This window comes from Triturus cristatus, chromosome 4_1, assembly GCF_964204655.1.
Source record: "Triturus cristatus chromosome 4_1, aTriCri1.1, whole genome shotgun sequence".
Lineage (NCBI taxonomy): Eukaryota > Metazoa > Chordata > Amphibia > Caudata > Salamandridae > Triturus > Triturus cristatus.
The window spans coordinates 327,731,024-327,757,855 of record NC_140585.1 but is presented as its reverse complement, the minus strand read 5'-3'; the positions used below and the strand labels follow the sequence as shown (position 1 = coordinate 327,757,855).

The window sequence follows — 26,832 nt, the reverse complement described above, 5'->3', positions numbered from 1 at the left end:
ACAACTGAAAGACCGAATCCCAATATGCACAGGGGTGAGACAGGGATGTGTGCTGGCCACTACTCTTCCCTATTTGTTAAGGTAATATAGATTCTTCCACATTAGATGGGTGTAGTGATCAAGTCCACTCAGTTGTGATGATTTTGGTAGGTTTATTGGAGATGGTACAGGATCACAGGGAGACCATAAGTAGGCCAGATAAAGAACAAGGTAAGACCAGAGGGAGACCCCACCAGGAGCAGCCAGCAGGCAGCTCAGCCCAGTCAACTGTCATAACTCACTGCAGATTCCCAACATTCTGACAGCATCATAACATGAACATTCCACTGGTGGTAGATTGGCATTGCATCAGCATAAGCAGGATATAACATATCCCCCTTTCTCATACGGGAAAACATAAAGCTAGAAACATAAGAGACAAACCTGAGAAAGTAAAAGCAAAGTGATTATACAAAAACCAGGAGAACAACGATCATAAGAAAAGCAGTGTGAGAAAAACCATAGAGAAAAGCAACCAGAGAGAAATTAAGAAACAGAGAAGAAACAAACAGAAGAATCAAACATAGAAACCATCCTCCCTTCTTACACAACAGCGAAGAAGAAAAAAAAACAACAACGAAAGAGAAAAGGATAAAAGAAAACGCAACAGACTGCCCCAAAACATACCCACTGGCCAGAACAGGAATGAAATGGAGGCTGAAAATGGAAAACGAAAAGAACACAGGGCAACAGATAGCGACAAACGCAGAGGAAGATAACACGGCAGAAAAACAAAAGAAAGTCCAGAATCCACAAGAGACACAAGAAGAAGAACTCAGAAGGAAACAGAAAAGAAGAAAGAAACAAGAAAAATGAGGAAAAAAAAATATAAGGATAACTCCCCATCTAAACACCACTATCTTAAAGCAATGACAAAATTGTAATGCAAAGATAACAGTGCAAAAACAGCAATAAAATATAATATCAACAGAACATACTTAGCAATGAAAATATGAAAAGCATTGAAATAAGGTATAAACCTAAGCTAAGCATGTGAACTAAACTGCATGGGTGAGAACCCACGACTGACCTCTTGGGAAAGAGATGACTTGTGCACCAAACTCGGAATGCTCCCCATACACATATAAGTGTAAAAACAAACTTTGTGTGGAAAATCCACATCGTGCACTATAGTGATGTAACTGTGTTAAAACAGCACATATGAGTAGGTACTCATGACATATTCCAACCAATGAAAGGAATATATGGGTAAGAACCCCTGGTAATGCAAAAGGACTGAAACCTTTGCATGAAATCCCTGTAAAAGGGTCGAACAGACAGTGTTTGGGTCGAAACCCACACTTATGCAATAGGACTGAAACCTTGCATGAGAATTGACAGTGCTTGGGTAGGAACCCATGTACTTAATGCAAACAGGCTACACCCTTGCATAGCTCCCAGGAGGGAGAATCGAGTTGTGCACAAAAAAAACATACACCGTATGTAGAGTAAAAAGACAAGCGAACTAAACACATGAGAATTATGCGTACAAAGAGCAAATGGGACTTAAACCCATTGCTGGCAAATGGGACTAAAACCCATTGCGATCCCAATGTTGGGAGACACATGGCATGCCAAAAGACAGTAAACAATGGACTAATTACGACGTGTACCCTGACAGCATGTACCTACGGGGTGAACACCTAGAGTCCATGAACAATATTGACACGTAAGCAATCATGCAAAAGCAATACCGTTTGAAACCTCCCATGGAGCTATGACACACGCCGGTGAGCGACTACTCACTCGAGTAGCAATGCCTTTGGTCGAAGAAAGAGTAAACGACATGACAATAAAGGCATACAAAAACAAAATGCTGTGCACAAGAAAACAAACAGGCAGTCTTAAAACGTGGTGTGCCTGTCACCGGAGTGAAAAGAAGCACAGATATGCAAAAGAACCATGAAAAAACAAGCATGTGCCAGACGACTTGCAACTCGTGCCCATGTACCAAATGTCACGCCTCACAAAGATGTCGTTGACTCGCCTCTGCAGAACAATTAGTTCGGTGCTGTAACCTCATTTACCTTAATGATGAGAGGCTAGTCAACTAACGCTGCCACGCGGAAGACGACAACTTTGAAAGCCAGCAAAACTTTATTGGCAATGGTTGGCAAAATCCCGGAAGAAAACACTGATCATGGAGCATAAAAGGCAGCTTGAATGCCTGCTGACGCCAATTACAAGATGGCGGCACGTTCAGGAGACGCCGGCCGAGTGGCTCACGGCGCGCTCATGCTGCAGTGCGTCTCTCAGGAGTTCTCTGAAAACCTTAATGACGAAAACATCGCGAAAAGGCTTCGCGCGTCAACAAGATGACGGTAGGCTTGCGCGCGCCCTATGCGACTCGTGCTTCATTTTTTAAAACAGCATTCATAGCGGTTTACAAACGCCAACATCAAAGTCACAACTGTCACCGACAATAATAGATCACATTTTCTCACCTATCTTGGCCCCCATAGGCTGAGTAGCGCTTGGACTCACCACAGCTACAGACCATATTACAGCAATTTCGATCCTGAATAGCCATGGCCACACGGTTCCAGTGTAGTCCTCATACGCGTCTCTGTGCAAGTCCCAGTGTGTAGGGACCAGCGCTCCAATGCAAGTAGAAATCGTGTTGTAAACACAAAGTGTCCCCAGATGCAGTTTGCCAGAGGCACGCAACCACAATTAACAGGCACTTCCCATGTAGCGCACAGACAAATTGCAGAAACTGAGATAGCCACTGGTTACCTTAGTCAATGAAGCACTGTGGATTGTTTCTTAGGCAATGTAGACATAAGTAGTTGCAGCGTGGCTTTGTAAAAGAATAGTTGAGAAGTAATTTCTTGTGGCACATGTAGAAAACTTTGATGATGAATTACAGCATGCTTGGAAAAGAGTTGTCTGGTGAAAAGCAGGACAGCAAACAAAGCTTTTGAGACAGGAACTGGCACTTGTGATGCTGTAGGAACAGCAAGCAGAGGCAGGAGCTGGTTATAGACTTGAACTGGCACTTAGACGTAGAGTGTAGATGTAGGTAGGCTTACCCTCCTCACGTGAAGGCACAGCAAAAGACACGTAGCAATAACTCTGGAGAGTAGAAGCCTGAATGGGCAGCTCCCAGACGCTTTTCCTCACAGAAACAACTGGCAGACAGGTAGTGGGCGACCGATGGGAGGTCACTGGTGGGGTCAGGATTCCAGTTGAGATAACTTGAGTTGAGTTGCTGGAGGTTGATGTATTTTTGAAGTTGCTTGAAGATCTTGTAGAGGTGACAGAAGTAGGTTCTTTAAGTTCAAAATCATCGCCAAAATACTGTAGTGATCAAATCCACTCAGTTGTGATGATTTTGGTAGGTTTATTGGAGATGGTACAGGATCACAGGGAGACCATAAGTAGGCCAGATAAAGAACAAGGTAAGACCAGAGGGAGACCCCCCCAGGAGCAGCCAGCAGGCAGCTCAGCCCAGTCAACTGTCATAACTCACTGCAGATTCCCAACATTCTGACAGCATCATAACATGAACATTCCACTGGTGGTAGATTGGCATTGCATCAGCATAAGCAGGATATAACAATGGGGTTAGTGTTTTCTTATTTTGAGACAACACCCTCTTATTCTCCCAGACTCCTAAGGGACTGCGGTAATTGCTGAATAACTTTAACACCTTTTTTTATAGCTAGGTAGCTAGCTAGCTAGGTAGTTAGGCCCCACAAATCTTTCCAAAATGCCCTGGCCCTGGAAAACAGGACACTGGATAGAGTTTACAGATTTGAATACCTGAGTATTATCCTGGATAGCAGGGCTTTGTGGTCTCCTCGTATCCATAAGCGAAAGGCAGTGCTCCAACATCAAACCTCGACTATTTATAAAAAATATCAGGGAACAACATGAAGAGCCCTACTGCCTGCTATAGAGACATACAAACTTAAGGCTCAATCAGTGGCCCTATATGAGGCTGAAATCTGGGACCAATGCGACTATTGATCCACTCACCTTAAGTGAGAATACGTTTATCCGTTCACTTCTTCACTTTCCTAGGAGCAGCCCCCTAGAAGCTATGTTTCTTGACATGGCACTTAAAAGGGTGGGACACATTGACCGGCAGAGGCCTCTTTTATACTGGGTGAGGATCTGGAGCACTGAGGAGCTCAAGCCATAGCAGAATGCGATAGAATAACTGCTGGTGCTTGACTAAGACCTTACTTGTCATTGGTTCAGACATGTGCACTCTTGCCTAAGAAGGCTGGGTCTAAAACCTTCTGGCCCGATCCAAGTTCCCTAAATGCAGCCTAAAAGAAACATTTAAAGTCTCTTTACTGTGAGCATATCCTAGCTAGCCTCCATCAAAGTCCCATCCTATGGAGATTGACAGACCAGTTTCAGTCTGTTAAGAATAGCCCCCAATCCGAAGCTTTACTAGACATTCCTCAACAGCAGTTGGCAAAATCTTTATATCTAAAGTTTCAATATTTCACACTGGAAATGGGGTCATTCACGCCTATGTGGAACACTGGCAGGAGTCTCGACTCTAGTGACATCTGTCCAACGTGTAGTCAGTTGTCTACAGGAAATATAAGTCTGTCCTGCCTACACTAAGCCCAGAATCCAATGGATTCTCCGACTGCGTAATCACCAGTTAGGCATTAGACGCCACCATGAAGCTCTGAGGGTGTTGAAGGGAGGCACATCTATTTACACTGTGGCTACCTCAGGTAAAGATTTATTCGCAGTAGGGATGTTGAGGAAAGAAAAACACCCAAATCTTTTAAGTCTTGATGATCTGCTTGGCTTGTTTCGAGGTTAGTCTACATTAAACATAGGAGTTCTGTCTTTCCCTGCCAGCCCCGCAAAAAGAGCCGCCTACCTCTACGTAATGTAGTTGATAGCGCTGGGCGTGCACCTTTTCATTTTTTTTACTTTTTTAACTGATTTTTGTTGGACTTGGCCCTTCTGACAGGTTCACCCCGAAACTTTTTGCGTTCTCCTAGCCTTTTTCTGTAACCTGGTGTTGGCAATTTTAGGCCTCTGAGCACTTTAGCACTGGGGTCCAGTGTAAAGTGCGTGCGCTCTGTGTATGTTTTAGTGAGACTGACCTACCCTCCCATAGGAATGCATGGGGGATCTGAGTGACCGTGTTAAGTCCTGATGTGAGAGGAGTGCAGGGTCGAGTTTGGTATGTGCGAACTCGTGAGATTGAATGCTGCGCGATGATGTGTGCGGCGTGACGGTGTCTCGTGTAGAAGTGCCACTTCTAGAAGCTGGCATGTCTGTGTAATAAATGTGCAGTGACTGTCTGGCTTGTGATTGGCCGGTGTGTCTGGCTCCAGGAGTCAGGATGGGTCTGCCCCGGTGGTGAGTGGAGAGATCTGCATGTTGATGGCAGGGAGGAGTATACCTGGGACCTGAATAGGGCTGGGCTTTCCCTAAACAATGCTGGCTCCACCCCCTGTGGTGCATCTGATGTCCCTGGCCTGTCCTGTGAATAGGGAGAGGGGCTGAGCAAAACAAAGTGCTCAGGAACCAGTTGCATCTGGTTCGCTCCTTCTCGCACCTTTGGAGACAAAGGATTCTGTGTATAAAAGAGGGTCTGTGACCCCATGAAAATGTTCTTGTTCTTGGACTCGAATCGACCAGGGGCGTGCTGCTGCTGGGGCCCAGGGGAAGGCTTGCCTCCCTGGGCCCTGCCCAGCCCCTGGATGCCTGATAGACTCCTACAACCAAGGGGAACCTCTGCCAGAAGAAGAACAGCTGGAGAAACTAAAAAGGAAGATTGCCCTTGCTGTGTGCTCTGGGGCTGACCTGCTGTTTTGCTGATTCAACTAAAGGAGAGAAGAAGGGAACTTTGCTGTGTGCTGTGATTCCCCCCATCCACTTGAAACCAAGACTTTGCTGTGTGCGTGTCTCTGCACACAACCGGTACTTATGGTAAAGACTACCTGCCCGTGTGATCCTGGGGCTCGGTGTGCTATCGGCACATAGCGGGGCTGGGTGAGTTCTGTCTGCCTTTTTTTATGTCACTCCGGCGCTCGAGAGTGCGTGCCTGTGCACTACCTGAGGCCGTCCGCCGAAGGGCCGAAATCACCGCCGCTGGCCCGGCACAACCAAGAAGTGCTGCAACCCAGTAGAGCGCTGTGTCCGTGTGCAGGACTCAGCGTGTGCTCCCCCGCCTTGCCTGCATTGTCGGGGCCAAGGTATATCGCTGGGCCGGGGCCTGATCTGGAATCGGCGCTTCAAAGCTCACTGCCGCAGGCCAGGAGTCTCCTCAACGTCATCTCTCTGCCGCGCTGGGATTGGCCCAGCAGGAGAGAGTGTTTCCCCGTAACTGGAGGCTCGACCGAGGGAGCCGTGCTGTGAATGGCAGAAGCGCCCCACGTTACCGAAAGCTCAACCGAGGGAGCCGCGCTGTGATTGGAGGAGGCGCGAGCCACCTCTTCGCTCTTCCCCGAAGCCGCTACAGAAGCCTGAGACGGATGGGGACTGCCTTCGCATCAACAAGGTAACTGGGGTTGAGCCGGGCACCGTGTCCTCGCGCACAACACCATAGGGGTGATTTCTTTGAATCCGGAAATCATAAGATTAACGCAGTAGTTGACCCGCGCGGCCTTTGGGACACCGGGGAGACGTGCTGAATCCCGCCAAGTTGACAGTGTTACCGCCTCACAACGCGCTAGTTGACTCCTGCCTTTGTGACACAGGGGGAGTTTGTTGAGTTCCGCATTTGTATCCCAGAGTCAACCAGCGGCGCGCACCTCACGCTGGGAAGGTGGCATTATTGCACCAGTTTTCACTATTCTGTGGTGGCTTGGGGGTATTATTTGGTTACCGAGCCCTGTGTGCCTCCAACGTTTGGCATATTTATTTTTAAAGCCTAGGTGGCTCCAACGATGGCCATAATTACTTTAGGAAGGTCCAGAGGGGCCCATGCTTTTATTGTTTGGGCACATTTGCTTCAAGAGCCCCGAGTGGCTCCCACAGTGGGCATGATCTGTTTCTGAGCGCCAGTGCGCTCCACAGTGCTTGGGGGCATTATTTACTTTCAGAGCCCTGTGTGGCTCCATCGCTTTGCGTATTTATTTGCAGAGCCCCGTGTGGCTCCAACGCCTGGCATACTTGTTACAAGGGCCATTGCGAGCCCAAGCCCCATTTGACTGTTTCCAGCTGCCCAGCAAGTAGTGGGCAGCTGCACCGTTTAGGTTTGCGCAGTGGCACAATTGGATTCCGCTGCCAGGCAGTGTGCCCTGACTTTGGGGACACAGGGCATTTGAGCCCCTTTTCTGAGATGGCCAGTTGGCCAGGGGGACTGGGAGGTAAATAGGGCACCAGGCCCTAATGTGATTTTGGTGCTAGAAAATGTAATTCATGCAGTATGTTTTACACACCCTGTGTTATACCTCTAAATGTGGTCTTTTATGATTATGAGGTTGTTTTGCATATCATGGTTTATGCTAGTGCGATTATGTTCCACTGTGTGAGTTAAGCCCCTAAGGTAGTTATGCTAAGGAGGGTAGGGTCCAATGCGTTAGACTTGTGAGAGATTGCATAATGTGTTTATGCCCCTGTGATGTATACAGGATAGGTTTTATACCTGATGCTATTGTGATAATGCTGAGGTCATTATTGTACCAGTAGTTACTGGTTGTGCTCTACAGTTATAATTTGTGTTACAGTTGGTATATGTTCTACATTTACCATTGGTGATTTGTGCTAATTCTGACAGTGGCCCAGGTGGCCCTGCCTTGTGTAAATAATCCCTTGTAAATATTGCCCAGTGCCAGTTGGCATAGTGTATATTGTGTGATTACTATTCTAATGTGTTATGAGAATACAAAGGCTATTTTTGATACAACCTTATGTGGAGTTCCTTTTGTAGTGTGCCTGGGATGTTGTTGCTGTGTGCGTGCGCAAATGCTTTACACATGGCCTCCGGGATAAGCCTGACTGCTCGTGCCAAGCTACCAAGGGGGTAGCAGGGGTTATCTTTGGCGTGTAACTTCCCTGCCCTGACTAGAGTGGTGGTTTCTGCCTGGCTTTGGTGCAAGCCTTAGCCAACCAGAAATCCCATTTCTAACAATTTTTAAGAACTTTGACTAACTGCACAGCACAATATTTATGAACCATATTATATGCACTAGCACTTTTAGTGCACACCAGATTAGCCGGGTGGCTGCTACAGTTTATCTTTGAATTTTTTTCTTTCCTTATTTTTAATCTGTACACTGACACTGTATCTTGACACAGACGAGTTGCCTAACTGGTCGTTACTCCAGTTGGCTCAAATGTAATACTTACTTTACTTTACTTTGACCAGTTCTTCGACAGAATAGGCCAAACTTGCACAGTTTATTAGCTAACATTTGGTGTGTCCTATTTTCAACCCTCCACTCTATTCTTTAGGTAGCGTGGACAATCCATCAGCATGTAGGAAACATAGTAATTGTACTACCCCTCATATGACATATTTTTCTCCCAACGGTTAACATTATTGGCCTATGATTGCTTATTTCTTGCTATTTCATTTACTATGTTTGTACAGTTTGCTGTCAGATTTAAATTTATATTGCATGTTCATTGTTTTTAATAGAAATGTTTAGTAATTTATTGTATGTTTTTTAGAATGAAAACTCCAAAATAAACATTAACAGACAAATGCAGTGATTAATTTGTAAAAGAATAAGTGCCGTGTGCAAAGCTTTGATCAGAAGCCCCAGGCCTGCTCAATCAAAGTTCAATGTGCTGAATACCAACGCTTCCTACTCTTAATTTCACCTCATGCCTTTTTAATCCACCACCAGACATTCACTGTCACTTTGTCTCACTTTTTCATCCCTGCTTCCTTCTTTTGTCTTTATTTGTCTGTCTCACTTTTCCTCCTTGTTTCCCCCTTTTGCGTTTTTCTCTCTCTTGCTCTGGATCAAAGATTGTTGAGGAAAAAAAGAGTGCTGGTGGGCCCCACCAGCTCAAATTAAGCACTGAATACATGTCTATCTGCCTTCAATGAAAATATAATCTTAACACCAGATGTATGTAAATGACGCCAACTTGCTTGAATAGCCATGGACTACCTATATGGAAAATGAAGTGGCTATTAGGAACTAGACAGTATCATGTGGTCATGACATTATGTCACGTGACCAGCATCTGACAGATTATAGAGCTCTCAGCAGGCTGAGGCAGAACGAACAGACTGGGTTGCAGGGTCAGGGGACAGAATGGAGAGAATGAAGAGAGAACAGACTGAGGATGACAGGGGGGGGGGGATGGAGAGAATGAAGAGAGCGAGAACAGACTACGGATGACTGGGGGGATGGAAAGAATGAAGAGAGAGAGAACAGACTGCGGATGATAGAGAGGGGAATGGAAAGAATGAGTAAAGATAAGCATGTTATACCTTGAACCAGGGTGGCTTCCACTTCAGGAATGTTGTATGTGTCATCATAGAATTGTTGAGGACGGTTCCACGAAGCAGATGGAGAACAGAGAGACTCTCTGGAGGGCGAACAGACTCACGGCAGGAGGGGGAAAACAGAAAGCTGGGAGATTGAGCAGAGTTATTGGGAGGGAGAGCACAGAGACTCTGGTGAAAGAGAACAGACTGACTTTGGCAGGGGAGAAGCTGGTAAAGATGGAGGGAGAACCGAAGCACTCAAGCGGAAGAGAGCAGACCAAGGGTGGCAGGGGCGAGAGCAGGGGAGTTGGGGGCATGGAGCCAAAACATTTGGAGTAAGCAGAGAGGGTGGATTGGAGATTGGCGAGAGCATCAGGTAGAGCAGCCACAATGGAAGAGAGGAGAGCCGACGGGGACGGTGGATAGACGAAGGGAAGCAGGCAGTCTGGGGCCAATGTGCACACAGGAAAAAAACACAAACTCAATAGGAGAGCAGGCAGGCTGTGAGAAAGCATCTCAGCTGATGGAAACAAGCAGACTCAGGAGAGAACAAGCGAAGAAGTCAGAAAGCCGGTAGCCTGGGAGAATGTGGTCAGGCTGAGGGGGCAGGGCCGGCTTTAGGGCAGTGCGACCGGTGTGACCGCACTGGGTGCTGACCAGGAAGGAGGCGCTGTATTTTGTAATAACTTACGATTTAAAAGTACCTGCTGAATTCCTTGTGTGTCCAGCTTTCAGGCAACAATAAAAATGTCAAGATAACTCTTGTGGTTAATGTTCTTTCTAGAGAGAGATCAGAGTTTTGTCTCGTGGCAATTTAACTCCCATAAAGTAGTGCAAAGGGTTAATATGCCTGCTGCAAAGAACAGATCTGTATTTTTTGTGGATATCTGAGTGGATTAGTAAAGCCAGCCTTTATCAGAGCTTTGAAACAAATTAAATGTATGTGAGAGAGGGGCTATGGAGTGATAAGGTGCACTTACACCTGGTGATAATGAGGGACACCAGGCGACACCAGGGGGTGGCAGGGGCTATTGTTACACCACTGCGAAAGGCTTATCAGAAAGTCTTTGAGCACCTGTGAAGAATGGGATTGAAGGGGATGTTTCATATGTCTTGAGGGAGGTATTTTTGAGGCTGGGATAGAAGTGTAAAAATAGATGGGGAGGATTTTGGTGAATCTGAATTGGGTCAGTGCACCCAGACAACACATTTCAGAGGAGTCTGTCATTTGTTTAACCCTTTCGCTGCGGCGGGAATTCCGCCGCAGCGCTGGGGGGTGTGGGGGGGCAGCGCGGTGGCGCTGTGCTCATGACGGAGCCACTCCGTCATGAGCCACGGTTGAGCTGTGCTCATGACGGAGCGGTTCCGTCATGACTCCGCCCAGTTGCGTTGTCCCCCCACACAGGCGGGGAAACAGCGCCGCGTGGGCGGAGCGGCCGCCAACGGTCGTGGCATGACGGAACCGCTCCGTCATGAGCACACGGCAACCGTGGCTCATGACGGAGCGGTTCCGTCATGAGCGGGGAAGGGGTTAAAGGTAGTCCTAGCGAGGAAAGTGCAGAGGGGGTTTGCAATTTGTTGCTTATCTGACCCATTCCACAAGTCTTCTAAATTTACTTCCATTCAAAAATACTATTTAACTAGCGACTGGGTAAATAGGGAAATTTTGTATTTGCTATTTGCATGGTCATCAGCCAAATAGTACATAATCTTTGTGTTTTCAACATTAGCCCGGTAAAGAGTAAAGTTTATCTGCTATTTGCACAACCAGTAGCCAGTCAGTGCATAACATCTGCTATTTATCCAATCCCGGGGTAAATAGACAAGTGTCTTTGCTACTAGAACAGCTCTCGGCCAAACGGTGCAAAATTCTGCTGTTTAGCCAATGGCCTCGTCCTCATGAATAGTGAAATGACTTTGCTATTTGTGCGGTCACCTGTCGTATTGAACATTGTTTATGCTATTTAGCCAGCAGCCTGGTAAATAGTGGAGTTTCTTTGCTATTTGCATGGCTGCTGGCTAAACAGTTGATTTTTGTTATTTATCCAGTGGCTGGGTGAGAAACAAAGAAAATCCGCTTTTTAACCAGTGTCCAGCTACATAGTCATTAGTATACAAACAATGTGAATTTTGTGTCCCTCCTTCAGTGGTGTAGCAATCAAGCAAGACAAGTGTGCACCCATACAGCCAGAGTTAGGGTCTAGGTCACCTAACGCCCTTAGGCCCCAATACCACTATACATGCTGCACCAATAGTAATGCAGCCATGCTCTCCCTAATATATACACTTTTTGTCCTAACAGAGTTATAAACTTAAAACACTCTTATTCAAGAGGGCAAAATGGGAAGACTGCTTATACAGACTACTAGATGTTAACGTTTAAATTTGCTTGTTTCTGGATGCTTGATTGGACAAATGTGGTGATATATAGCACATTTAAAATGGATGGTAACAGAACATCTGTCAACATTTGCTAGGTGTTTTGCCTTTTGACCTCATGCTGCATTTAATATGTAGGGAATGCTGGTGAACCTGATATCAGAGTTCTTGCAGGCTCTACTATCAGGGGTACATTCTGGCTAGTCTTTGCACTAATTTGAGTAGTGTCAGAGGAGCTGCCTTCCTAAGGGGGACTATCCCCTATCATTTTATTTATTCTTTATTTTGTGTTTTATTTTTATAGCTCAGATTTGGCTCAAATGTATTAGAGCATTTTACAAGAAAGCAGGAATTAAGTTTTGGTTAACAAGCATTCCATAAAACAACCCATTAGCACGAGGAAAACAAGGAACTCAGGGGCAGATTTACAAGAAAGTGCTGCAGCGCTGCACCGCATGCCCTTTGGCTGCGCCACGCTTCAGCAATTTCAGAGCACAGGAATGCGACATATTTACAATAATATGTCGCATTCCTGTGCTCTCCCCTGCGCTGGCCCACAAACAGCTGCCATGCGCCGGCGCAGGCACCCTTGCACCTTGGTGGAAGGATGCCTACCTCATGGGTAGATTGTTTTTGTGCAGGAAGGGGCACCTTCTTGCACGAAAACAATCACTGCAGGCATTTTCGTCTTTCAATGCGTGCTGTACAATACAGCACGCATTGAAAGAGGAAAAAAACAAGGTGAAATGAAAACATTTCTCCTCGTTCCACCTCGCTACGTCACCCTTAGGGTGGTTGAACTTCCAGTGGCCTGTTACAAATCATGCAGCTGCATGGAGCGCTCCTTAGAGGAGCTAGATACACTTTAGGGAAACCAGAGAGGAGTGAGTTACCATAATCTAATCTGAAAGAATCAGTCCCTGGCCCACAGGTCTCAAGTCTTTCTCAGGAATGAACTTCCTGAGGTTCCAGGATAGTCATAGCTGGTGGCCTGTGCTTTGGCCATGGATGAGATTTGCCTCTGGAGGTCCAGATAGCGATCATGGACAGATCCCAGTGATTTGCCAGTCTCCACAGAGGCCGGATTACAGTTCAGGGAAGAGAAGAATTCAAGCTACTTTTGGATAGGGAGATTGGATTTTTTTTAGAGATTGGTAGAAAATTGAGTTTAGTAGGATTGAGTTTTAAGTAGTGGTTGGTCATTCATTTTTTAAGCATGTCAAGGATGTAGGAGAGAAGAGAGATGCATTCCTGGGAATATATATTGAGGTATCTCTAGCAATCAACTAACAATTGATGATAACGAATTCCAGGTCTTGTCTAAATTTTGCCAAGTGATTTAAGATATGGATTAAGCGGAGTTGGTGAGAAGACAGATCCCAATAGGACCCCTTGTTTTAGGCTACTTTTCTCTGAGACAAAGCTCCCTATTGTCACTAATTCTGAATGGTAAGAAAAATAGTTGTCAAACCACTTTAGGACTGTTCCATCGATCAGATCATAATGGTTGACTGTATCAAAGGTAGGCGAAAGTTCCAGGTGCACAATTAGACATGAGTTCCCTGAGTATAGGTGGTGGAGAGAGTTATCCACAATTTAAAGAAGTGCCATTTCTGTGCTACAACCATGCCTGAAGCCGGATTGGAAAATTTCAAGGAGGGGTTTGGACTGAATGTTGAATAACAGCTGTAGCGCTATACAGCTTTCTAATACCTTCCCTAAGAAGAGAAGTGTTGAAATCAGGCAAAAGTTGTTCAGGTTATTGGTGTCGGTGTGGGCAACCTAGTTGCGGTGAGGAGTTCAATAAGGAAGTTGAGTATGGCAGCTCCATAATGCCCATTTCCTTGCTCAGTAAGCCAGGCAAAGCATCAGAAAGGAACTAGAAGGTTTGACCTTAGTTATAGTTTCAATAAAATCTGACTCAGAGATTATGTCAAAGTGCAACCAGGACCACCGGGCTTTTCAGCTCAGTGTACAATCATGTGGGATAATGGATTATTGCTCAATAGACAGTACTTTCTCTGCAAAGGAGATCACAATTCTGTGCTTGTGCAGGGGTGGGAGTTTGATTGTTTGATGATATAAAAAAGTATTTTTGGGCACTTTTCAGCAGCATCAAGCATGGATTTAATGTGGCTAGATTTAACTCTGAAGAGGTTAGATTTGTAGGATATTTGTGCTTCTTCAGTAGAGAGTAAGAAGTTAAATTTGGGGGTGCTAAAGAAGGAAAAATATCCTGAGGAACATGTCTAGATATACACAGCACTTGCTGCACCAGCAATGGTGAAAACTAAAGACTTTGAACTGAAGTGAGTCTTATCATACAACATTTAAAACAATTTTTCAGGGCGAATTGTGTGGTGATATGCCAGACAGTGTGCTCCCTCCCCTTGTTGCCATAATAAAACATATAACATACAACACAGAACAACAAAACATCATTCTATTGATTTTTAAAGTGGCACCACCATGACAATCTTAGGTCAGTCTCCACAGCTCTGACACAGGATAGCTCATTCACTGCCAAATGAAGACTTTACCCTTAAAGATACCAGCATTTAAACTAAAATCATGCATACCTGCATTACTTTCATCCAAACTCTGAGAACGCGCTGGTTCCCTAATAAAGGACTGGGGCTCGATGGTGGGATTCTCAGTCGCCCACTAACATGTAGAGGAAAATGACAGTGAATACGATCACAAATGAGCCACACCAGGAATTCCCTTGAGTTCAATCTATTTCGCGCCGGGAGACCGAGAAACAGACTTGTTTCGTCAAACCTGTGGTCACTCCCAAGGCTACAGGTTGGTCAAAATGCATCTGCTTCTCAGTCCCCCTGGCTAAAATAAATCGAATTGGAAGATTTTTTGTGATCGTATCCATGGTCATTTCCTTTACACTTGCATTACGGTTCAGTGACACTAGATGATAAGCCTGAGCTGAAGGAGTTGTATTTACAAGACTACAAAGATATAAGCAATGCCTGGGCTGGTCGAAGTATATGAAAAGAGCAACCCGTAAATCCTCAGAACTAGTGGCAATGCTGAGCATTCAAAACCTCTATGGTATCTGTATAGGATACAGAGACTGAAGTTGCTTCTTTCGAGGTCACTGAACCATCACCAAAACATGTTTGCATTGCGAGCAGGCATCCTGTACTTCAGCCAGCATCAGAATAGGTGAGTCCTGGCACATAAGTTTCCATCTCGGTTATACATGCACAGCAATGGTAGCTGGCCTCTGAGTAACCTTCTTTTGTTGGTGCTGCTATGAAAAACAAACCGGTCCTTCAACTACACCTTGTTGTCAACTTAACCCATATGACACACTGCAAAATGGCACCTGCGCAACACTCCACAAAGTAGCCTGCAGCTCGTTATCATGCCTTTTTTAATTAAGTCCAGACTCTGGGAGTAGCGAAGGCATTACTGTTTCAGGCACTTGTGCACTTCCAACAATTTTCACCACCAAGATCCCTGACATTGTTGCCAAGGTGCAAATTAAAATGAAATAAATCTATTTTTATACAAAATTCCCAGGAAGGACATTCTATCTATAGGCAATCAACTGTCTCCTCTGTGAGTCGTGTTTCTATTGTTTTTACGTTGAATTCTTGATAGTCCTAATATTATTTATTTATAGCTGCAAAGGTCACTTCCTCTATGTCTATGCTAAGGAGAAAGCAAAAGCACAGCATCCGTTTCATAGCCAATATCCCATTGATTGGCATAGCAAGCACAGTGGTTGGCTCTTTGACAAAAGGCTCAGTTAGCCAAAAAAATAGAATGTAATGTGGCCCATAGTATTTACAAGTGGCTGAGACTTATGTAAGCATTGAACCACACATTTGTATGTTCTACTTTCTGTGCAAAAAGCAAACTTAGGGCCTGATTTTTACTTTGGTGGCCGAAATAAGTACCACATCAAGGCAAAGAGCTGTACACCTGTCATAGTGGGGGTACTCCATCCTCTAAATTTAGAGATTTCAGCTGGTGGACATCTCTTGCATTTACATGAAGTTTGGTGGTTTGTGTAAATGCTTTGAAAGTTTGACAGACACCTCAATCAGCATGATGGAGCCATCCATCAAACTTGTAACTTTTGTTTTTCAGAATCCTAAAGCAGGATTTTATTTTGGAAAATAAAAAAAAGCAACCCAACTCACCATGGGAGATTTCTCCTATGGCGTGGGGGCCATTTTGCAGTTTTCACTGCCCCTTAGCACCATGTTTTACCTGGCTGTGTCAAACAATGAAAACTGGTCATGTGTTTCATCACTGTAAGTAGGGCGAGCAGACCCATGGGCAAACCTCCGACGCTCCTTACTTTGTTGGCCCATCAGAGGTGTATGCTGGTGGTGGAGACGGAATAGTCTCTGGTGAGGTGGACGTACATTCACTTTGGCTGAGAGAGTACTCTTTCTCTTTTGTGACAGAGTACCACTTCCACCAAAGTCCAATATCAGGCCCTTGGTCTCAACAGGGTCCACCTGTCAAGTCATAGAAATAACAAGGGCCATGTACTTCTTTTTGAAACACAAAACTTGATTTCAGTACCACAGTTGCAGTGAACTACTGTTAAAAATGTTCATGTGATATCAACTGCATTTGACCTACTCTACATAGCAGTCTTGTCAATTGCTGTCACAAAAAGATGCTCAAGTCCATTCCCATTCTGACTGCAGGAGTGGATGATGGTGCTGACATTCCTCGAGAGATGGTGGTTGGCATTTATGAGAGGATCCAGTTGAAAGAGCTGAAGTCCAATGAAGACCATGTGACCTATGTTACCAAAGTAGAAAAATCCATTGTGGGAATGAAAACTGTGAGTACACCTAGCCCTTTCCTTGACTCCCATCTTTTTCCTCAATCTCGTTGTATTCTTGTTCTGTATCGCCAAGTGACCTATCTCGAATAGTGCCCAGCCTGGCTGGGAGCGTTCAAAATGTAAAGATGAAAAAATGCATTCATTCTGCTTTTGATTACTTCCTTCTGGCTCGGGAAATACTGGCAGGTTTGCAGTTTTCTAGACCTCATTCTTGCTGAGAAGTGTTATTCTTCCCTTGGTGAAAAATGAAGTGCAATGACTAAGGTAGCACCTGTCCGTGTAGGTCTGTGTCTCCTCTGTTTACTTGAAGGCCATCTATAAATTCTTGATATCAATACATCAAATTGTAGCTGAGAATCAGATGAGGATCACTCTACCTCCACTACTTCCTTCATTCAAGGTGGATCAAGCCCTATAGCACAGGGCTCTTAAGTTATTTTACCCAGAGTAAACATCTGCAAATTCACTTCACAATTGTAACAACTTGCAAGGATACACCAGACCCAGGAATCACTTCCAAAGTCAGTCAGATTCATTTAGAATGGCCCTTGGTCATGAGATCTCAAAATGGATGTGGTTGGGGATTTATGTTTTGGAATGAGAATGTTGCTGCTTTTATTTCCTTTTAAAGGAACTGGAGATTGATATAATTGATTAGAGTTTCAAATTTCGAGTCTACTTGACAAGGAAGGCGGATGTGTCGTGATATGATTGACTTTGATGAATTAATTACACCTACTGCCTATTGGGGTACATTAAGGCGCAGATTCTGAAGAGTATATGAACTCTTGTTTTATGGCCACAGAAGTGATTGGTTGACGTTCTCTTCGAAGAGTGGTGTCTCCTACAATAATGGTAGCTACATATACGTGAGGTGATAAAAAAGCACTGATGCAGGGATCTTTGCAAACATACATCTGACGGAATTGTCTCAGAAGCTTTTGTGATTATGACTGAGCCATCATTTATTCAATGAAGTCCTTGCAGGAGGGTAGCATATGCAGTCAACCCGAAGCACTGAAGGTAAATGTTGGTGAAGCGCCAAGTAGGACAAGGTATATTTATTAAAAATACTAATAATTCAATATCTGTTATTTGATATATTGGCTTGAAATGGTTACCACCCTGTCATCTATCTCGGCTATGGGTGTGATTTGATACGGAATTTGGCATATGCATAGGGGACTCTGGGATCGATCTTTACAAATTTTCACCATGAGAGTAAATTATATTCATTTTTATTAAGAAGACACTACTCTAAAAACCACTGTATTTGGGTTATACCTCCACAGGTCCTTTCAGTGCCACACCGTCGGCTGGTCTGCTGTAGTCGACTATTTGAAGTGACAGATGTAAATAAGTTGCAGAAGCAGGCAGCACACCAAAGGGAGGTGTTTCTCTTCAATGACTTGTTAGTGGTAAGTTCTGTGTGCATCACCACGTTTTCTTTTGCTAAGGTTATTACATTTTTCACATTACATTTTCACTTTTATTCCATAATTTCAAAGTTATCTAATATTGTAGGGGATATCTCAACATGAATCAACTAGTTTTTGTCACCTGTATTTCTTCCTGCATATTATTATTGAATATGATTTGTAGTTTTTATGAAGACTTTCTTAGATGGAACATACATTAAAGTATTTGTAACAAATATGTAAAGCTAGATACAATACCTTGTTTTATCATTTGAATTTTCACAAAAGGTTAGGCTTATCCTTAGTGGCTTTATGTGGTGCCATTATATTCTTGGTCTTCTGTAATATGGTCAGCCATTAAAAGAAGCTGTTCTGCATAACTGTAGATTTTATGAATCCAGCAATGTATTTTTCTGGAATGTCCTCCCTATTTGTCCTTTTCTGCATGATGGGTAAGTAGGCTGCTGTGCCATATTCAAAAGGAATATTTAGGTATGCCTCTAACATCCACTGTGGCCAGAAAGGAATAAGAATGAGATTTCCCTATCAGCTGCAGTTTGCCTATCAGTTACAGTTGTGTAGGAATTCAGAGATCCTTTGGTGGAACTGTCAGTAGCATTTATCAATCATTTTAAAACTGATTCAGTAAAGACTGAGGCACTGTCAATCTGTGTACGGTTGGTCAGGAGTGTCAAGTTTGTGGATTTTGAAATATTTGTACGCTGTTACAACACTTCAAGTTTCTCAGATCACTGAGTTGAGCTGTTCTTGGGATAGATTTGATGATGTATTTCTATTACTGCACACGACCAGTGAGGGGGTCCCAGCGAGTTCCTGGAATTAGTTTGGGTTCATAGCACTGTGTATAGTTCTTCAGTTGAATATTCAACATCTATGACTATCACCTTCCCTCTCCTGTCAGGGCGTTTTGCAATATCTGCTTAATATTTAGATTATTTCATGGATTACCTCTCTGCAGTGAGTGGTAAGCCACTAGTATTTAAACTAAAAGAAATGGAGAGCAATACCAAATTTACTCCATAGTGGACAACTATTGTTTAATCACAAACAAATGCAAAGATATTAAAATGGGCCGAGAAATATTCTAAAAGCTTTCACAATACTGTAGAGCGCAATTAATCACAAGTATACATATTCTTAAACATACTAGATATTCCATCTAAAAAAGGATTACAAAAATTAAGGAACAGCATAATAAATTGAGAAATTAGTACAAGCTCTGTCATCTTTTCAATTAGCCGGAGCACCAGGTTGAGATGGCCTCAGTTCCAATTTCTGTAAATGTTTCAAAAAGTTTATTATTCCATTATCAGTTTCTCTCAGTAATACTACCAACTCAGTGTAACCCTCAGATACTATTTAATCCCACAAACCAGATAAAAGTAAATAGTTGCTCTCAAGCCATTGACATATTTCTTAAAGCAGCTTAGATGGCAAAGTTCTAAGTAAAATCTTTGCTATATTGATTGGTGTAGGTGGTACTACATCTCAGAGATGATCAGAATTACAGAAACCTCAGCAAATAAAGTTTCTTCCACTCTCCAATCTCAGTGTAAAATCGCGTTCAACATCACTTCTGCATAATAGGCATTTTCCTTCTGGACATCCCTGCAAGGTTCTGGAGCTCTGAGGCTCTGGCTCACCTGATGATGAAATATAAAGCAGAGTGACAAAATAATCAATGATATAACGACTCTTTAGTAAGTAACCTTCTTATCTCTAGTCAGGATTCCCAGCAAACCAATCTGCAAGATTCACAGATTAAACCAATTCCAATGAGGCACATGGTAGGGAGTCTCACCCCCAGGCCCAATCCACTGTATTACAAAGCTATACAGTGGGCCGATCTGTATTTTCCAAAAATACCTTTATTGAGTCCACCTTGGTAAATAGATATTGCCTCACCTGGTGCTCAGTTTTTAATCAGACCAGAAAACTCACTGAGGCCATTATACAAATATACAATTATAATTCTTACATATTATATATGAATATTTTTATTTGTATTATTATTACAATTACAATTATTATTATTTTTAAACTACAATTGTCATTTAATGGCCATTAGCTCTGCTACCCTGGTTACCCTATGAGGTTTAATTCTGGAAACAGTAAGAGACGGTCTCTCTCCACTTCACTGACTTTTTTCAGACTTGCTGCCTTCAGGATTTTCCCTGTAAGATATGAGGACATAACTGCCAGGCTCCCTTTCCTCAGGTAATTTTAGATTGAGGAGAAACATTATCCTGATCACTAAGAACAAACTGAGTCACCATTTACTATTGAGTCCAGATGTCATGAAGGCATTCTGCAATCCAGTATATCTTTAACTAAACAGAACTCTGAAAAGACTGTCCTTCAAGGAATTATTTCATTATAGGTTAGAAGTACCATAAGAAAATATATTCACCAGATTCAAAACAAATAGTTTATTGTCAGATAGTGAACAAACTCTAAAATGGAACCGACTAAAGATACCCCAACTCCCCATTATAATTTGACCTGGCTGAAGAAACTCTATCAATTGCACTAAGGTTATGCAATAGTAGAAAGGGTATTTGAATAGGAGAAACAGAATTCAAAGACTAATTGTTTGCCATGTTGCTTGTAGTATCTTTGCCTCAAATATCTCTATGTGCACTGTTAAGACTTGCAGACAACTATAGCTCATTCTCCATTGATAAACTTAACTGGCCAAAATCAAATGCAATGTCAATATCACAAATGGTCAATAGAAAGACTATGATTGAAGACATTTAAAAGAGAATACAAACAACTTTCAGACCTAGAGATACTAGAGATAACATTTACAAGAGAAAGTCAGAAAAAATCTGGAAAATAATTTGTGTAAAGTTGAGGAAATCTTCTCCTTAGTTTTAGAACATTGGAAAACATGGAAACGTGGAATGTTTTCTAAAATGAACTCAGTAAATAGTTCCATATGTTCAGAACATTATTATGTTCTGTAACATTTTTGTAGAACTTGAAAAACCAGAATTAAGAAAACATTAAGAAATATGTAAAATGTTCTGTGTACGAAAAGGAGCTTTAAATTCCCTAATCTAAAGGGGTATTACCTATCCTTTACTGTACATCAAACCAGACAAAGGTTCACCCATCACTCTGAACCCAAGAATAAATGGATAGAAATAGTAAACCGGACCATTACAACAGTCCCTGTTCTTACTTTCCAATAACTTCCTTTCTGACAGTGTGACATAGTTAAAATCTTCAATTAACAGCATTGTGAAAAAAATTTCAAAGCTAACCCCTCTCTTCTTACTCATCAATACAGAATAAGAAAAGCTTTATGATACATGATGCAAAAGAGTGCCCTTAATTGTGAAGGTTGGATGAATAGCGGCCTATTTTCAGTTCAATTAATTGCAGTGAATGATGCACTCATGTCATGTCTCAATCAGCATTAGCAGAAAAAGGGCAGGGCGTCAATTTATCCTTTCCGGTACATGTACTGTAGATCTCCACCTCATGATAGTCCTCTTTGTTTTCTATATTGAACTCTTATCAAGTATGCTTGCACACTGTCAAGCACTAATAAACAATTAATCAATATAACTTTATTCGGCATAAAAAAGAATAGGCCATAAAAGTACATGGAAATATTAGACTTAGCTATAATCACGCATAACATTTTTAAAATGTTCGTACGTTAGAAACAGTTATAAAATGGGTGCATACAGAATTTTTAGGATATGAAGCATGCCTTATCCAATGTCAGGCAGTGTACGGGGCTGTACTTAGCAACCATTGCAAAAAGCGGTTTACCTCTGCCTGAAGAGAACAGCATTTACTGAAACCCCATAATCCAGCTCCGTAGGTGGCTACACTGATACACTGCGAGCTGTAAACTTTCAGTGTTGGAAACACAATCCCCCTAATTTGCCCCTTAATACTAATTTTATTTAGCCTTTATTTGCCCGGGCCACAGGACATGATGTGCAACTTAGAATAATTAGTATTTAGATTCAGGTTGTGCATGAAGGAAACAAAACAGTCCACCTGATGTCTCAATGCTTTTGGAGTGAGGGCTAACAATACAGCATCATCAGCTTACAGTAAAACAGGGTCTAGGGAGCCTGCAATTCTGGGTATATCTGTGTGGGAAGTAGATAAATGGGCTGTTAATCCATTTATATATAAAATAAATAATAAAGGTGCCAATATGCAGCCCTGCCTCACTCCACTCTTGAGGGGGAATTCAGAAGAAAGCTCCCCAAAAGAATTTAAACGAACCCAAGATGAAAGATCTGAGTGTAGGCAGTACAAGAAATTCAGCAGGGGGTCCACGCCTTGATCCAGCAATATTAGCCAGGGTTTGGTTCTGTTCACTGAGTTGAAGGCGGTGGATAGGTCCCTGAAAGCTAAGTAGATGGGGGAACGCTTGGCCTTAGTGTATTTAGAGATGGTCAGAGCCAGATTCTGACATTGTTCGTTGGTCCCTAGTTTTGGGCGGCATCCTAATTGAAAAGGGTAGAGTTTGTCCTTGTCTGCTGCCCATTCGACCAATCGGTCATTAATGACTCTACTAATGATTTTAATAGTGCTATCGATGAATGAGATAGGTCGATAGCACTTGGGCGACATACGGTCACCCTTTTTGAATATGGGTACTAATGTTGCGGTAGACCATGACGGGGGGAATAGTTGTAGATAGGGAAGTGTTAAATGTATTCGTGATAAGGGACTCCAGATTTCAGGCATACATTTCAACAAACCCATTGGTACCCCATCTGGCCCTGGGGCTTTCCCACCCTTGTTGTGGTGGATAAACCTTTGTATTGGAGTAATGAAATAAACTATCAAGATGACAAGGGCAAATGGAGATTGAGCCCCTTGTAGTATGCTTTGTAATAACATTAACCTATGAGCCTGCATTTAAGAAATCCAGAGTTTATGTATTTTTCAAGGTAGATACTATCTATTTGATGAATCACGGTTCATTACCAATGTACTATCCCTCTTTTCTATTTTTGTATTCAACTTCCTGTCAGAGGAGGTTATACTTTGTATCTTCAAATTGCTGTCACACTCTAAAGACGTTATAAAAATAGATTTTTGTATTGTAATATTTTATTTGTGTTTGTTTGACAAATTATGTCCCAAAATATTTCTTCAAATGGTATTTTATATATATTATAAAAAATATGAGCATGCAGGAAAAATAAGTTGCATACCAAATATAAAAATCACATTTTCAATTAATCAGCAGTTCTATTTCAGCAGTTATGACTTACTCGAAGGACCAAAACCTCAGGTAAACAAATTCTCTTATGAAAACTCGACATTCAAAGGTATTTACTTAACCCCCTGCAGAGTTTTGAAAAACAGTGCGTTATACCACCCGCATAAGACAGCTTTTACTACAAAAGAGATTAGAACGTTTTTAATTAAATAGTGACGATTCCATTGTTGCCCAGGCTGCAATTGCTTGCTGGATGACAGGAATTTCTTCTGAATAAATAGTGAATAATATTCGCAACAAAATTAGATGGTGATAGGGCAGTTATCAATATATTTAGAGGGATAACTGCCCCGGGGAATATTGCCTCGTTAATATTCTAGTTTTCTAAGTGAAACTTCTCTTTGGAAGTGATTATTTCTGTAACTGTCTCAGGGCTGTAAGTAATCGATTTCATTCTTCAGCACACAGGCATGCAGTTAGAGGTGTAAAAAGCATCTTTTGACAGCTTGTTTACTTTGCCTTCATCTTATGATTTATAACATGTGCATTGCCACTGTTCGAATTCTGTTGCCATGTTCTCATAGTTTAATTAAACTACTCCTCCATGCCTTCCAGGATCTCTGGCCCTGTGCCAGTCTGGGTTGAAGGTCCTCTTTATAAGATATATGCCGACAATTCACTCGTCTTCATGCAAAATATTTCTACAGCTAATTTACCTGCATGTAAAGTATGTCCTCAAGAATCTGAGTCATGATTTTCTTCTAAACCACAGGTGTATAATGAGGGAAGTTATAGCTTTAGTTCTATTCTAATATTAATGTAGCAGCATCTTGCAAAGTGACTAATTGGCACTGAATATAATATAATATATTATAATATAATATACGTATATGTAAATTATCTATCTATCTATCTATGGATAGATAGATAGAATGATATAGATAGATAAATAGATAATTTACATATACGTATATTATATTATTATTGTTTATATATATATATTTTCACGCTCCAACAGATCGGGCACTCGCTGGGTCACTTTCATCATACATTTATTTCAGCATACGCATTTCAGCTATAAGCCTTACTCAGTGCTCCAAATGTATGTATGCCGCAAAATATTGAGTTCATTTAAATATAATACACACCTATCTCATTGGTAAGTTTAAAAAGATGGCCAGAAAAAAAGGGCTGAAGTGGTTTTCGATCCATATCGACCGCCATGTTGGAAAGGCAATGTCCCAATACCCATTTCACAATAAATCATGGACTCCAATGTCCTAATAACAAATTTTGCCTCAATGGGTGAGTATTTCATCATTGTCCTTACTTCAATGGCTTGCCACATCCCGTGCCAATCACTTCTTGTGATTTAGCCCTGCCTGTACTCCAGCGATATTTTCTTGCGCAGTGCACCCCTCGCCTTGCCGCTTGCTGAAAAACCGGGATAAACCCGTAGGCAGCAGTGACATTACCACTGTCCCCAGGTTTGAATAACATCGCTGGAGCCCATTTTACACATCTTAATTTTAATATGGTACTAATTGTTATGGTTGGGATGGAGGTCAAACAATGAGTTAAGCATTCCTGGTCACACCTTGACAAGGACAGTTGCTTTCCAAATGCATTGCTTGCAATGGGAGCCCTGAGGAGTTTACTGGAAAGGCAATCTTAACCTAGAAGGTGTGTCTCCTCACTAGGAAGTTTGAGAGGATTGAATTCCCCAATTAAATGCCACAAATTGTAGCAAGCCTCCTCGTAGAATATGCTTGCAGGAGACCTACCTGATTTGTAAAGTTATTAGGATAATAATACACAAATAATACACTAAACAATATTTTGCATTTGTTAAAAATGTATTCCTAGTGAAACCTGAAGGTGAATGCCTGACATTAGTTGCCCATCACAAATGCTAACCTGGAAAACATTATATGCTCTGTGATAGAGATAATAAAAGATAGTGAGCGGACTTATATGGGCGGGAGATTTCAATATAGTGCTCTCTCCTTTTTGGATAAGTATTCCGGACGGGAGGCAGATCGTTCTCATACTTAGCCCCAAAATATTAGAACCAGCTTCCTTATGCTTTGAGATCAACTCCTAGATACGAACTTTTTAAGAAAAAGCTTAAAGCCTTTCTGTTCTGAACTTTCATCTAGTTCCTTTCTGCTGGCTTGTTTCAGGTTAATAGTCTATCAGTCAGCGCCGAGATGCCCCAGAGTGATTTGAGCGCTTTACAAACACAATAACATAACATAACATAACATTCTTGAGCAAGATGCTGGAGCTGTCGGGTATTTATGACAAACTCAGAGGGGGAAGCAGTAGCCGATCACAACTTTTTTTTGTAAACTATATTGAGGGGCGGTTTCTGATCCTCTATACTTCTGCTCCTTTTTCAAAGATCGGAAAATACAGGTGAAAAAACATATTTACGGATATTATTGTGACTTGATGACATCTTTAATGCCTTATCCTATAGAGCCATATCAGTCAAGATTTATTAAAAAAAAACAGACTTTCTTTACATAAGAAGGTTACTCCACTTGAGTGAGGAATCCTGGAAAATGAAAATGCCCATGTTTATCCTTGCCTGGTCTTTTTTAAAATTCATGCTACACTCTGAAGGAACATAGGTTTGTGCCAGTTCTGCAGTCCTGGAATTTGAGAAAATAAATATAGATACAGATTTAGTACAATTTGGAAATCCCTGCTAGATCATCTATGGTGCAGCTATCCCCTATTTTCACATCCCATTACATTACACGTACTAACACCGTATTGGGGATTGTGCTATTAAGCAGCAGAACATAATCACGTGCAATTTGAAATGAGTCTTACAAATGCAGTAAAGAAATGTTAAATCATGCTTTAAAGAGTGCACTGTATATTCATATGTTCCTGTCTGGGATACTTCACACAGGTTATCAATATTCTTAAGTTTAGAGGTGAGAGGGAGATGTGAAAAATGATTGTCTTGTAAACAATAAAGTTCTACAAAGACAATAGTAACACCTCAAAGACTTTTAACAATGGTACACTTATTTGATCTGTTATAATGAAAACTAATAAAATGTTGTTTTTTTAAAATCTACCTTTTCTAGATGTACTCATAGTCTTGGCCTTGATTTGGAAACATTAGTTCTCAAAACCTACTCACCAAAGAATGTATTTCTCTACAAGATTTTCTTGTGGGAGGTTACCCAACTCAAGTCCTAGATCAAGTCACAAATCATCCAAAAATAGAAACTAGTAACAGAAGTCAACAGATACATGCAATGTCCATTTTAAACTTTTCCACAAACAGTGCATAAATCAAAAAACATACTGGCACATGCATCAAGCTTGAATTTTGCGAGTCCCTAATTGCGAATAATAAGGATTCGCAATTAAGGACTCACAAAATCCTTTGCATGTAGGAATCACTATAATAATAGCGATTCCTACACATTCCTTATTTGCGACTCGCAAATTGTGAGTCGCAAATAAGGAATAGCTTCCCATTCAGGAATTCAGGAATGAATGGGAAATTGCAAGCGCAATTTGCGAGTACCAATAGGTACTCGCAAAT

The 26,832-nt window shown here is 42.1% G+C and overlaps 1 protein-coding gene across 4 annotated transcripts in view; it reads left to right on the top strand.

The window, feature by feature from the left end:
- Positions 1-26,832, top strand: part of IQSEC3 (IQ motif and Sec7 domain ArfGEF 3) — a 977,131-nt gene that overhangs the window by 806,918 nt on the left and 143,381 nt on the right. For all 4 annotated transcript variants that reach the window (XM_085652293.1, XM_085652292.1, XM_085652296.1 and 1 more), the window contains exons 8-9: positions 16,477-16,616; positions 17,912-18,037. In XM_085652293.1, the coding sequence (XP_085508419.1) occupies positions 16,477-16,616; positions 17,912-18,037 (266 nt within the window). The remainder of the gene's footprint in view (positions 1-16,476; positions 16,617-17,911; positions 18,038-26,832) is intronic.